The sequence below is a fragment of the Pimephales promelas genome, chromosome 22 (assembly GCF_988280905.1).
Source record: "Pimephales promelas chromosome 22, fPimPro1.hap1.1, whole genome shotgun sequence".
NCBI lineage: Eukaryota > Metazoa > Chordata > Actinopteri > Cypriniformes > Leuciscidae > Pimephales > Pimephales promelas.
In genome coordinates, this window is record NC_142790.1 from 18650294 (window position 1) to 18665427 (window position 15134).

At 36.6% G+C, this 15134-nt stretch overlaps 1 protein-coding gene across 1 annotated transcript in view; it reads left to right on the top strand.

The window, feature by feature from the left end:
• The window catches only part of c22h8orf34 (chromosome 22 C8orf34 homolog), an 87983-nt gene that overhangs the window by 67722 nt on the left and 5127 nt on the right, over positions 1–15134 (top strand). The window contains exons 11-13 of the mRNA XM_039666833.2: positions 7973–8102; positions 12491–12963; positions 14550–14646. Of these exons, the coding sequence (XP_039522767.2) occupies positions 7973–8102; positions 12491–12963; positions 14550–14646 (700 nt within the window). The remainder of the gene's footprint in view (positions 1–7972; positions 8103–12490; positions 12964–14549; positions 14647–15134) is intronic.

Sequence of the window (15134 nt, forward strand, 5' to 3'; positions counted from 1 at the left end):
TCTTGTAATGTAAGCCATCGCACATTAATGGGTCTCTCTCATGTGGTTTCCAGTCTTGATTGTCTTAGTACTGGGGTGATATTAAAAAAACAGACTTGATGAGAGTTTGCTTCGACTGTGTGAGCTAAAACGGTAAAGTTTGGAAATGGCTGTGCATTGGCCTTCCTGATCTTTCTGATTAGACCTGCTCATTTATAACATGGAAGAATGTAGTTATTCTTGACATAGATGATGTCTGTGTCATTAAACGTTTTTACATGAGGAAAAATCCCCCTTTCTCCATTTTTCTGGTTCTGGATTTGTTGTTCCAGTTCTCTAAACTGTGGTGTGAATGTACCTCCATCCATGTCTGAGTACCTCTGATATACAATAGGGTCCAGAATTCTGAATCAAGAGTGATCTAGTATTCAAATACTATTTTAAACCTGAAAATAAACTAAATTTTGACAAAATTTAGGATGTCAACTCAAGTGAAAGCAAATTACAAAGCACATTCCCAGAAAACTCAAATTTAAATTAACTTTCATTTATTTCGCTCAAATTTTAATTCTGGTAATATAACTTTGGTCACACTATAGGTGTGTAACTACTATGTACTTACATAAAAAATAAGTACAATGTACTTATTGTGTTCATGATGTTGTATAGCAAAACACTTGTGCTGATATTGAGGTGGGATATGGGTAAGAGGTCAGTGGGCCCATCAACTGTTTGGTTACCTATATTCTTTAAAAAATATTCTTTTGTATTCAGCAGAAGAAATAATTTCTTACATGTTTGGAACAACTTGAGGGTGAGTAAATGATTTCTGAATTTTAATTTTTGGGTGAACTATCCCTATAAGTTAATTTGGACAATTTGAAGAAAACAGTGTTGTGTTATTATTTTGTTGAGTGAAACGGCAGGGGTGGCCCCAATTTCTTCTTCTCTATGGGGTCCCTGAGCTCGTATGGGGATCTGAGAACCTGCAGCTCCGCTTCAATTCAAACACTGAATGTAATTCAGGCAATTTATAAGATATATGCCAGAGGAGCTGACAGACTCTCCCATATATTCTGCAAAGCCATCTGGTTCACGTTTTTCACTCATTACAAATTTCTGAAATGTTGTCCAGCTAACATAATATAGTGATAGCATTAACAAATTATTCTGCAGACTTCTAGTCTAGAACAAGGATATTTGTCAGGCAAGATGCAGAAAAAAATGTCACACATCTAAATAAAGCCTGTTATAGAAAATATACATTGATCACTGTTTAGATGGTTGTTTTTCAGCATGGTTCACATGTTTGACTTTGTTATAAACAAATTATTCAGAAGTGAACTGGTTGAATGAAGTCATGAATGAAGTGGTTTGTGTGAGCTCTGCGGGCTCTTGTTGTTTTCACATGTAATCCAGGTGCACACAGTATGTCATGCGGTTTAGGGGTTTAATCAGACAATAAATTTGTTATTGTCCATTTCCCTTTTGATTTTGGCACAGTGCCTGTGAACATACATAATGTGGGTTTGCATGCTGCCAACTCTAGTAGACTTAATAAACTTTTCATTTCCGTCTGTCGTGAACAATAGGGGAGGTTATCTTGTGTATTTGTGTATGAATTAAATCTGTTATTTCTGAAATGATATTTGATTTAGTCTATGGAATCCAACTTCCACTGACAAAATCAAAAACAATGGACGTACACAGATGTTTCAAGTGGCTTTTAAGAGATGCAGCTCTTTGTGTTTACTCCATTATGAAACGTGGTTCATGCACTTTAAAAAAAATGTTGTTTCTTAACTTAAAAAGTAAGTTAAAATTAAAAGTTCAATTTTTGAGTTCATTGAAAGTAAAATTGAGTTAAGACAATGAAGGAAATTGGTTAAAATATTGTGTTATCTGAACCACATTATGTTTGTATTAAGAGACACTGTATTAAGTTGATTTGACAAAAGAAAAAAAGTTGTAATAACAAATCACATTATATGAGATATTATCGACAAAATTTAAATATTACATTAACTGAAATAATTTTAAATATATAAGACAAATATAAGACATTTAAATATACATAAATACTAGCAAAACAATACATGTATAGTTGGTAAAAACACACTGAAGTGGCAATAATAATCATTTCTATTATAATTTGACAATGTGTTGTATTCATATCAGATACACATTGTATAGGTTACTACTCTATTATTCTCCCAGTTCAAGCGGCCACTTACTTTCATACATTTTGGGGGAACATGGGTGAATTTGTGATGTAAATCCACACTGTAAAAAATAATCTAAAAGTAAACTAATGGCAGCTGTGGTTGCCAGCATCAAACCGTAAAAATATGGTGTGTTACCGTTTCTAAAAATAACCGCAAAATTGTTTTGTCAGCTACAGTATTATTGTCACGGGGTTGCTCAAGGAAGACGAGGAGGAAGATAGAATTAACACTGCTTTTAATAAATGAAACTCGGGAACAGGAAGACAGCGTGTAAAACACAAACAATACCGGACAAGGGAGTGAAGGCAGGCAGGAACTAAATACACAGTGAAGATGATTAACAAATGACAGTCAGCTGTGCGGGAGGTGATTAGTGTCCATGGTAACAGATGAGGGCGGAGAACACGTGGTGAATCAAAACACACGGATAGTCCAAGGGTGGTGACAATTATGCTGTTAAATTACATTTTATTTTAAATGTATTTTTATTTATAAAATTATTATTATTTATTATTATTTTAAAACAGTGTCATACTGTTGTTGGTCAAGACGAAATTTGAAGCGACAAAGTTTTCCCATAATGCATTGCAAAAAACAGTAACTTACAGTTATTACATGAAAGTAGCATTTTGCTGTTAAATTTCCATGTAAATTTGCAGGAATTTTTTACAGTGTATAACAGATCCTATTTTCTGAATTGCGGTGCAGACTAACATGGCTGTGCCCGTCACGCATTATAGATCAGCTAACGTGATCATTATAAAGATTATTATAACAACAAAACACATTACATATTGGAGAATCGAAATATCAGATACGTTTCTGAATATTTTGAATCAAAAAGTAAATAGATCTGTCATACAACACTATTGTGGCTGCTGTGTGTCACGTGACAAGCATGGAAATAATAAAGTGAAATGTTCTAAAATAAATTTCACCTTAAAAAGCTCACGCTGGGGTCTCGGGATAATATAGAAAGGCCTATTCTGCACTGTAATGTTAATGTGCCATACAAAGAAAAGGGATTCATTCAAACTATAGTCACACTTAGCCTGATCTATAGTATACTATAGTCTCAAATATACTATATAATATATAATAAACTATCATGATAGGTTACACAATATTTTGATGGTATGAATTTTATAAGAATCTAGAATATCTGATAACACTTTATTGTGATAATCCCCCAGCAGACATTCTATTGACTAAGTTACTTTGCAACTACATGTCAACTACTGTCAACAACTGTCATTCTACTGACCTAACCTTACAGTCTTCACACAGTGAGTCTACCAATCCTCTAATGAGAGTTAGTTGACATTGCAAAGTTACTTATAGTTAGTAGAATGTCTAAACTGGACCATCAAAAATTGAAATAGAATTATTTAAACTTAATTGCAATTAAAAAAACTAATACGAATTACAAATTTAATACAAATTAAAAAAAATTAAATGAAAACTTAAAATAAAACTAATTCAAAATAATAATACAAATTTTAAAAGTATATAAATAATGTTAAAGTAGCAAATCTGACTTTCCTTTCATAGACTTTGAACTCAAAGAAAAAGAAAAAAAAAGAAAATCTGTTTTCATGAACATATTTCATCTCTTACATCCAGCAAACAAACAGTGGAACAAGCTTTCAACTGGTTTCTGCAGCCCAGCCCAGAGGGATTGAGGCAATGCTGTCGATGGTGTTTGCTTCATTGTGCTGGGGTGGGCCACCGCTCTTTATTGCGACTCTCTTTCCTTGTGGCAGGTCGGTGTGGGCAGAACGCAAGCCTCAGCGCTCTGTGTACATGCTAAACATCACTGTGGCTTGAGCCTGCGGCCTCCAACATGGCCGTAAAGAGCCAGCACACACAGATGTGACAGCAGGCAATGAGCCATGACAATGTTGTCCCTGTGCGGTAAATAGACACAGGCCAATCGCAATGGCAATTGCAAATCCTTGACTTTCCCTCGTGGTTTTTGAACCTGCTTTCAATGATCTGGACTTTTCTGAACAATTATAGTGCCGTTTGATGTTCACAAGAGAAACTCTGCCGCTTTTTATAGCCTGTTTAATGGCCTTTGAGAGTGAAGTGTTGTGCTTTTCCTGTGAGGATTGAGGTGAATGGTGGATCAGTTTGCAGTAGTTCAGGCTGGGATTCTGAACACGAGCACACACACACACAGTGTGAGTACTTAAAATGCAAACGGTTGTCCCATATTTATCCTCAATCTGCATTTAATTTCTGAAGCAATTGGATCCATGTTTGTGAGTGGACGGAATCCCCATTAAAAGTGGTTGCAAGCTTTGGTGGACCAGTCGGATTGCTCTTAATCCACAATTACTCATTCCAAATCTAAAACAGCTTTTTTTATTTGGCCAGTCTCTGATCGGTTCATAAGAAATGTATTTGTTGAAACTAGTTTGACTCATTCTGTTCCGAGTCTCACGCACACATCAGGATCAATAAAGACAAATGCCATTGTAAACCACAGTCGTGCTGAAGGGAACAGTTTTACGCTTCCCAAGCATTGCTTCAGTTAGCAAGTATCTAAGATCTACTATGGGTTTGTATATAATGACGGTTCTAAGTGGAACCAATAAACCACAAGAGAACGGATTAGGCCAATAAGGCAAAATCAGAAATGAATCATCCTTGAATATTAATGCTGACATGCATCTCTTAACAGCAGCCTCATGGTTATGAAATTGTTTCGGTTAACTGTCATTCATATTTATTTGTTTTTACTGTAAATGTAGATGCTTGTATAGAGAAACGTCAAAACATTTGTGAGGGAAGAGTTTTCTTCCCGTCATGTTTGGATGAATGTCGCTTTGGGGGCTTGTGTGTTGAAAGTTTGTTTCCTTGGGTTTGGAGAATCCTCTGTAGAGTTAAAGTGAGTGTGTGTGTGTTGTATGCTTGTCCTCTATCTTTATGTTAGACTTGACCTGACTTTGCACTGTTTAAAGAAATAGTGCATTATGGGGCCAGGAAGCCGGAATCACAGATTTTGTTTAGATGTACAGTATGCATCCTAGTTTATTGGAGTAATATACTCTTCCATGTTTGTTTACATTGTCAGTTGTTATGTGAGTGGTGGACATCCATCCGTCCTTCCATCCATCCACCAATTCCATCCCAGGGATGGCCTGTTGGACCACTATCCTGCAGTTTAGCTCCAACCCTAATCAAACACACACACACAACCGAACAACCTAATCAAAGGCCATGTCCCAAATTGCACACTTCATGCACTTATGGTGTTGTGTGCTTACAATGGCCGGTGTGTGCACGTGACCGTGAAGATCATGAGACCTTTGGATGTTCTTTTGTCATTTTTGGTTTCAGAACCTTTGCGGTCAATATGCGTCCTCAATACACACTTTTGCCGAGTCCACACTGAAGCAAGCTTAGCTGCAGACCCCTTCCTGATAGTAAAAAGCAGCATTATGTCACAAAGTACGGGCTCAAAGGAAGACTACAAGTGTTTAGGGTTTTTATCTGGTTGGAGGGAATCTTTGTAGGAGAGTGGCCCTCCAGGACCGAAGTTGCCCATCTCTGTGTTGCCCATCTATGGATGAATGGGTGGGTGGGTTTATGGATGGATGGGTGGGTAGATTGATGGATGGATGGGTTGGTGGGTGTTTGGATGGATGGATGGAAAGTCCACTACACTTTTTACACCCAATGAAAATGTCCAAAAAGTATATGTAGGATATTATTTATAAAAGTAATTGGTATATATAAAGCTCCGTATAAAAAATAATAATAATAATAAATAAATAAAAATACGTGGTTTAAATGTGATTTTGAATGTAGAGGTCAACATCTTGAGGCTTTAAATGAATAAAACCGCTAGAAAATAAAATAAACCATTTAGAAGCAGAGACACACAGCCAGTCTAGATACTGGTGTCATGTGTTTGTTTATTATGTTGATTTCTCTGCTGCCATAGCCAGTGAAAAGTTCATATTTTACCTCTCTCAATGCTGTTCCTTCCTGATTTTGATGTAAATATTTATTTTTAAAAAATGTAATTTCTGAGAATACTGCAATGGAAAGTGGAAACAGTATAAACGCCTCTTAAGTATGAAGTATGAATGTGTCAACAGGCATAAACAAGGCATCACACACAGTTATATGCTATACGGCATTCCTAATCTCATTTATTAAAAGCAATAAAATAACTTTATTTTTTACAAATTAAAATGTGATGCACAATATTTATTTAATTCAATTCTTTTTGTCACAACTGCAATGGCTAGAAATATCGGGATTATTTAGTAGTCTCTTATCCAAATCTGCCCCCGGTTTAAAATTACTGAAATAAAAACCGATCCAACATGTTGCGTTCTTACCCACCCTGTCTTTTAATTACACTGACTTCTCAAGTCCATCTGTTCTCTCTGAGGCATAAAGGAAGTGTATGACAAACATCTTCTACAGATCTGCCCTGGATTTGTTAAGCGACTGCAACCAAGCCCAAACCAGAACCAGCATGGAAGGTGGAAGCGAAGGACTTCAGACGTCTTCAGTGTTATGTAGGAGGTGGTCAGGCCTGCATATTGACTTGCCCTCATTAATGTTCTGCACAACAAATATTTCCTGACACAGATGGGTGTATGTGTTTACTGGGATGTACAATGCCGCATATGGTCTGGCAATAAATGTGATATGATCTAACGAGGTTTTGATTCATAAAGTAATGCTGTCCCTTTGTACCAAACAAAATTCTTCATCTAATGCTTTAAGAAAGATTACGTTCTTCACACTTGCTAGCTGCTTGCTAGTCTAATATAGCTTTTTATTGTCAGTGTTGCATCTTACAGTTTAACTTTTCCCTAAAATTGTTCTTTGCTCTTTCTCTATTCACTCTACTTGAGGTTTTGAACACCTATCAGTCATAAAGTTTTAAATCCCTTATTTATGCTAAATGCTAATTTATTAAATTATTGGGCTAATTTAATGATGCTACCTGTAAGAACATAATATTTTAGTTTTGTTTAACATGTCTTACCTTATGTAAATTCCCCAGATTTTCTCAGAGGATGACACAAAACCAAGTTAGGCTAACTGGCTAGCCTTCAAGCTAGGCTAAATGTTGTTTTTAAGCTCTTGACCTCTGATACCTCATATGTTACCTTAATATGAAGAGGTTAAATAAGAATATTTATTGTGTGTGTATGTGTGTGTGATGGCATATTTGGTTAAGTGTCCAGCTGTTAAAACATTTAACATTTGTATCCTGTAAACCAGACTTGTGTTTAGAAAAAAAAAAAAAATAGTGTTTGTTACGTTGCTGGGCAAGCATGTTCGCAATAAGCTAAATCATTACAAACCAATGTGAATTTGATTAATCTATTGTTTGTATATCATCGGTTTGTTTTCCATAGCCCTGAATTGAAAGGCTGTAGTCTTAATTCCCCCAAACCGCAAGTTTATTATCATGAAACACAGTAATAGTAGGATCTCTATGCTGCCCGTCGTCATCCGTTCTCGGATCCCTTGAGTTTATTGATTGTTACTTCAAAATCCTTTAACCACTACTGAGCGTCTAGCGCAGTGTTCACAAATAAAAGTTCAGTCCTTGCCGCCATCCAGACTTTCATCCCAAAGAACTGTGGTTTTCAGTGTTTTTCTAATTTCTCTTAAAAAAAATAATTGGCCCTCATTATAACATATATGGCACAGTTTTGTAACCATAAGTAGTATGTAAAAAGGAGTGAAATTCAAAGCTAATGTGACTGTACGGTTTCTTGTGTGTGTTGTAGCGTCACCTTGTCTGGGCATCGGATGTGAAGCCGATCAGAGGCACGAGCCCCCAGACACCCAGACGTGCTCTGCAACTCCAGGACTCGCTTTTCTCCAAAGAACTGGAGAGCATGGGCAAACATCTTGCCGGTAGGTTTTTAACACGCAGACACCCACACACATATAAAACAGGCCACCTTTCCATTACAGTCTGACACTGTCAAAGGCCACACATGTGAAAATCGGCATGCCAACACTAGGATGAAGGCGTCTGATTGGCTAATTGAAAGCTGATACACCTATTAAAATGTTGTGGAAAATGGTGACCATCTTTGATTCATTTAACAATGCCACCGCTGCACTAGCTTGTTAGCATCGCTGTGAAGTGACAAATATCTGTCTGTAGATGATCAAACTCAGCCGGTGGTTTGATCTCACAGGCCACTGTTAGACGACGTGTGTGTGTGTGCGACACTCGTTCGTTTGATAACCGCTTGAAAGCATTGGGCAAAACCAAAGACACAAACAGCACAAAAACTCCAACATGTGTTGCACAGTTGTTTGTTTACGTATGTACTGTTTTTTTTTTTTATTTCGATTCACTGAATACATTTGAAACATATTAAGTATTTAAGAAGGGCACTTTCAATTACTCATCAGGGCAACAGCTGTGTGGATGTGTGTGTGGATGTGGAAGGTTGACATTTAAACACAAAAAATTGAACGGCCAAACTAAACACGAACTTGTAGCTTTTGCCGCATATTTGGCTAATCGAAAAATAAAACCATTGAAACCTTAAATTTATTAATTCATTATTTTATTTCGCTATTTGTTAATTCACTGTTTTATTTTTGTTTGAAAAAAAGAAACAGAGATTAAAACATTAATAATCTATTTAGAAATATTTTTCATGTATTTTCATTTGTCTTCTATATATTTGTAAGAAGGTTATTTTGTGTATAATGAAGCAAATAACATAAACAATAAGAAAAATAAATAATTTAAATTTTTTTTCTTTAAAGGGATACTTCACTTTTTTTGTAAATAGGCTCATTTTACAACTCCCCCAGAGTTAAACAGTTGAGTTTTACCGTTTTCGAATCCATTCTGACTATTTTCTGATATTTGGAAAAATGTCAGTAACCAGACAGTTTCTGGTCTCATTGACTTCCATAGTTGGAAAAAAATATATACTATGGAAGTCAATGAGACCAGAAACTGTCTCGTTACTGATATTCTTCTAAATATCAGAAAATCGGCTGAATGGATTTGAAAACGGTTAAAACTCAACTGTTTTACTCTGGGGCAGTTGTAAAATGAGCCTCTTTCCAAAAAAAAAAGTGAAGTATCCCTTTAAAGAAAAAAAAAAACATGAATTGTTTATTTTTGTTACCCACAGTGAAAAAATGGAGTGTTTGCAGATACGGTCTCAGAAAATAATGGCTACATAATTGATTTTAATTTTTCACCTTAAACTGTTAATTCAATGTGATATTCAAACTAGTGTTCAATGTGATACTCAAACAGGAAATGCGAAAATGCGTCCAGTCCTTGGATGGATTTCTTCTGACTACTAAAGACATTAAAAAAAAAAAAAAAACTCACAATGATGATGTGTCTTTAAATGTCCTTTGTTTTTCTTATTGTGTCAGAGTTATGTTGAGTCAGACTGAATCCAAAATCGCCCCCTATAATAGTGAACACTGCACTGCACTGACGAGCGTACAACAAATGTATGCTCAACGGCTGTCCGAATTCATTTACATTTATTCATTTAGCTGACGCTTTTATCCAAAGTGACTTACAATTGCTATATATGTCGCCTATAGGACGCCTCTGGAGCAACTAGGGATTAAGTGACTTGCTCAGAGACACATTGGTGTCACACAGTGGATTCGAACCCGGGTCTCTCACACCACAGGCATGTGTCTTATCCACTGCGCCAACACCAGCCACCATGCGCTCTCTTGTTTTCATTCATTCCTTCAAGTGGGTTTAGGGGCTAATTTCAGATTCAGCTTTTGGTTTTTGTTACTTTTTCCCTGCCTGAGTTTGTTGCCATTGTGACCTAGTTATCATTCCATTCAGCTGTGCACCTCATTATCTCTTGTATATTGTTCTCACTGTTACAGTTTGAGTTTGTCTGGCCTAGTCTATATTACGACTTGTGAGTTAGCTATTCTGTGTTCCTGAGTATTATATTGAGATGAAAGACTTTTGATTCTTCATCTTGGTATTCTACTACGATACTACAAGTCATGACAGAATGCAACTAATTGGATGCATTAAAAGAATAAAGAAGGGCATACCATTTTAAAATTGAACAGCCATACTTTATTACATGTACAACATACATATATACACAGTCAACATTTGAAGTGGATCAAAAAAGTTCATCAAAGTTGCCCAATACAAGAACGGCTATTGTTCAAAATTCATATAACCTTGACGAAAGTTTTTGATCCAGTTTAAATGTTGACTATTGTATTTTGAATTACTTGTGATAACAACTAAAAGTATTGTTCTCACATTTTCACTGTAAACAGATAGGGCTACAGTACATGTACATCTGAACAAAGCCATCCCCATAAGGCCAGGCATTAGGCTCATTCAACAACCTAATTTACCCCGTTCATGCTTTTATTAGCTGTTAATGTTCTCTGTGTTGAAAGCCAGGCTTCTTCTTTTATCTCATTATTACCTCAATTATGTGGTCAGCTTAATCCTCAGATTCCTTTTTAATATATCAGGCTGAATTGTTTAGTTTTAGGAATTTTAAAAAGCTTGATATTTGACTTGTGTTTAAAGCACAACATTACTGGCTGTTTTTTTTTTTTAATGGCAGAGAAAAGCCATCCACTTTTAGATAAATAAAACATCTCTTTCAGCCAGCTGGAATTCCTCAGATCTCTCTCTCTCTCTTTCTCTCTGTAAGATATGAACACTGTCGATATAGGGAGAAAGAGTCGGGAATCAAAAAGGTTGCATATGTTCTAAATGATGGGTTTGCGTGCTTGCGGGTTGTAGCCTTGTGGGAATGGGAAACGCATTTGCTTTTTGACCAAGAGCTGTTTATAATAGATTAGATGTGCTGCTTCTTGTTAACTCTCTAAAGTCATCCCTCCTTCTCTTTGGCTCTTTTTTAGTCTTGGGGTCACTATAAATGCTACTGTATAATTTCCTTCATCACTGGTTTCATATTGGTTTCATTGTAAGACATAGACGAGACTAAATATAATAAGAGCTAAAAAAATGAATATAATAAATAGTGCTGCTAAATAATGAAACAAGTTTCTCAGTAAATGGAAGCTAGTATGTCACATGGTGCAAATAGGAGCTCTCAGACAGCTCCCATCTTACAAGCATTAACTACGAGCGCTACGATGACGTGAATGCTTTTTACAAGTTGAAATAAATTTGTAATTGGTCATTTCAACATGGCATGAACGCATCTTAATTCATAATCAAGTTTATGTACTCAACTACGTACTCTTATAAATATCATGTGGGAAAATTTAAACACTAACACACAAAGACATTTTCATTGATTTTGTTTTCATCGTCTTTATTTGGAATGGTTTCGCCATCATCACAAATGATTTGTGCCTGTATAATATTTTCACAACAAATCCTTTCCATCACATATGTGTTTAGGTGAGAAATTGCTAGAACAAGTTCCTGTATCCTGTTTAAATGGAACGGCTCGGGGTGTAATTACTTATGGCTGACTACAGACAAAACAATCTAATTATTCATTTACACAATTAGCTGTGTCATAAATCAGAACAATCTGGAATAGTTTCCATAATGAGAATTAATTACAAGAGCTGTGTTAGACAAAATGACATAGAAATGGTATTTAGATACATTAGTTACCTGGTCATCGGACATGTGTTTCATATTTTAGAGTGGAAACCTATCATGATGTTTCATTGGGAGAAAGAACTGTTTGCTTACAATTTAGGTAGTCAAGGTTTCCGAAACACATATCAAACTTGTACATACTATTTATAATATGTCACATGTTATTTCCTCAGTATCCCCAATTCCTCACAGACTGAACACTGGTTGATGGGTCCAGATGGTCCATCTGAAAATATGCAACAGACTTTCGTAAACAAAAATATTTGACTTGCTACCAAGTAAACAAATATATTGACATGAAGCAGGCCATATTAAATCGCTCTTGTACTCGTACAAAGTAAACATGCCATTCAATTTACAGTTTACAGCTGACAATAAACACTGCTGCCATGACTGTTAAAAGACCTCAGCAAAACTTCAGGAAATTGTTTTGGTGGTATATTAACGGGAATCTATGAGTGGTAATAGTGGTCAATGTCTATATGCTGATGTTTTTTAGTGTCTATTTGAATCACACACTAAAAATGGGTGTTGCGAAATAAGTGTGTGTGTGAGTTTGCATTGATGCATTTAGTCATGTCCCATATAACCTGTTACTGAAATGTTTACAAGTCATGACTATTATTGTTCCCTAGTCGGTGATTGTTTGCTTTTATCGTCTTGATTTCTTTAGAGGTGGAGAAGGACTTGGCCAAGCTGGCAGAGCAAGGGAAGCTGAACCGAAGTCCAAACAGCCCTCATACGAGTTTGCTTTTAACCCCCCTCTTCCACACCACCAACACTCTGCCTGTGCTCGGACAGGCGTCCAGACCACAGTCTCCCAGCAGCCTTTCCACAAAGACCACAGGCCTACCCGTTCACAACACTAAGCCCACAAGCCTAGTCATGGGCCGGACATCTCCCAGCAACCCCAGCAGCCGTGCCCAGACCCCTAGTGGAGCACGGACTCCAAGCAGACCTTTGACCCCCAATAGTCTCATGATGCGCTCGTTGACTGCCGGAAGTCATGGAAACACAGAACGCTTGTACGGGCGCTCTAGAAGTAGACCTGTCACGCCGACAGGACAGATAACCAGACCAATCCTCACACCGCCAGGCCTGAGCACTACTGATTTATATGGAGGTCTATGGAGCACACTGACAGAGGTACACACACATATTGTTTTTTTTTTCATGTTTTATAGGACTTTTCATAGACATAACGAATTTTATACTCTAAATTCCATCCCTGAAGCCAACCATAAACCTACCCATCACAGAACTCGTTTTCAAAAAATTTAACATGTCATCACTTAGTATGATTATACTTTGTTTTCATCATGGCATGGGGACCAAAAAATGTCCCCACAAGGACAAGGATTTCGGATAGTGCTGTCTTTGTGAGGATATTTTGTCCCCATAACGTCTCCCTCACACACACACACACACACACACTAATCACATAAAATCAATGGTTCTCTTATGCTCACCAAGGATGCATTTAGATTAAAAAAAAATACTACAAATGTGTAATACTACAATTTAAAGTAACATTTCTAATTACAATTACTAAGCTCTACATTTAAAGTCTTGCTCTGCATGTTTTTATCTGCCAAATATTCTGATTTGGTGTGAAAATGCCTGTAAACAAGCCTCTTACTGCTTGAAAACTAAGGTCTCATTGTATGTAGACATTGAGAAAAGGCAAAGCTCTACATTTGGAAACCCTGCAAACCTCAGGTCAATGAGTTCAGATTCGCACACACTCATTGTTGTTGTTCTGGTTAGTTTGTAAAAGCTGTAGGCGGTCTAGTATTCTATTGTCCATGTCTGACTATGGCCTATTCATCTTATGCTCAATTGAGATTAAGCAATATAATATAAGAGGATCCACTGAAAACTAAAGGACAGATTTACAGATGACTACTCATGGTATGACAAAAAGAAGGAAGTCTGGCATTTCTGGGTTTCAGCTCTCTTTTTCTTTTTTTTTCTTTTTTTGTTAGTTAGTTAGTTGGTTAATAATTTATGTAACAGCCACAAACAGGAATGACTGATGTGATTATCAAAACATAAAAGCACTGATCTTGCCTGATTCCACCCACCTGGATGGTCTCTCGGCTGTTATAGTAGTCCAGCTCTCGAATAAGAAAAAGAAATATCCACCTGCACATCTCATTCAGTTGAGAATGGGATCCACAGGAAAAGATGTCAGATGATTTGTCCTTCTTCTCTATTTTCCTAGAATCGATTTAGCACCTAAATGCGGCGTAGATGTATGAGCGCTTCCTGTCTGGCCTGTGCAGCGATACCTTTAATGCTGAAAAATAAGAACACATAAAAGTCTTTAGCAGGGAACAGGGGCAATTTATTTATTAGAGGTTGGCTCAGAGGATTCGACCCAGAGGTGTACTTATTTCAAAAGAAAATAAAAACATCTGTAGAACGAATGGGCCTGACATGCACATTTACCAGCTCTTTACGTCTTGGGTTTCTAGTTCACTGGGGATTTCATTGCTTTTCAACTGCCACCTTTTTGCACAGCACAGGCAACAGTGGTGTTCACTGATGGATTACAACACTTCCTGAATATTGGAGCAAATTGATGTGTGAAGTTGCTGTGTGAATATGTTACCTGTTAACATGTAATAGGTAACATATTAGGATAATTAAATTCAGACTTAAATGAACTAAATATCAAATCAATTTGTCATTATGATTTATATCTGTGGTTCTATTCTATGTGTTTCCAGGATGAGTTTTACCAGCAGTTGCAGGCCGTCAGGAAGCCATGGCGCATCCCTAGTGACACAGAGAGTGACTGCCTGGAACCACCTGAACAGGACAACTGTGAGTATTCCAAATCGGACCCTGTCCCATTAAAGATTCAAGGGGCAAATTCATTAAACCACTTTTACATATTTCAGCTCAAAAACCTGTGTCCTATTTATGAACCTCCCTTATCCAGTTTAACCCATTTCTAAAGCAGTAGCAGCAATAACAATAACAATATATATATATATATATATATATATATATATGAGGTATAAATCATGCTCATAATAGATTTTGTGGACATGTTTATGCTGGTACTTGATTTGCATAAAGCCCTATTCACACCAAGAACGATAACTATATTAGCCTCCACACAAATGCTCAAAAACATTCTGGTCATCATAAGCTTTTAATGCGCAAGCTTTTGATTGGCTGTCAATGTTTTTTTATCAAATCATCTGAAAAAAAAAATCTTTATTAAAATGTGAATCCAGTATTATCGTTTTTCTGTGTCATTATTGTTGTGGTGTGGACTTTCCTATTCTCATTGAAAGTGCTCGAAA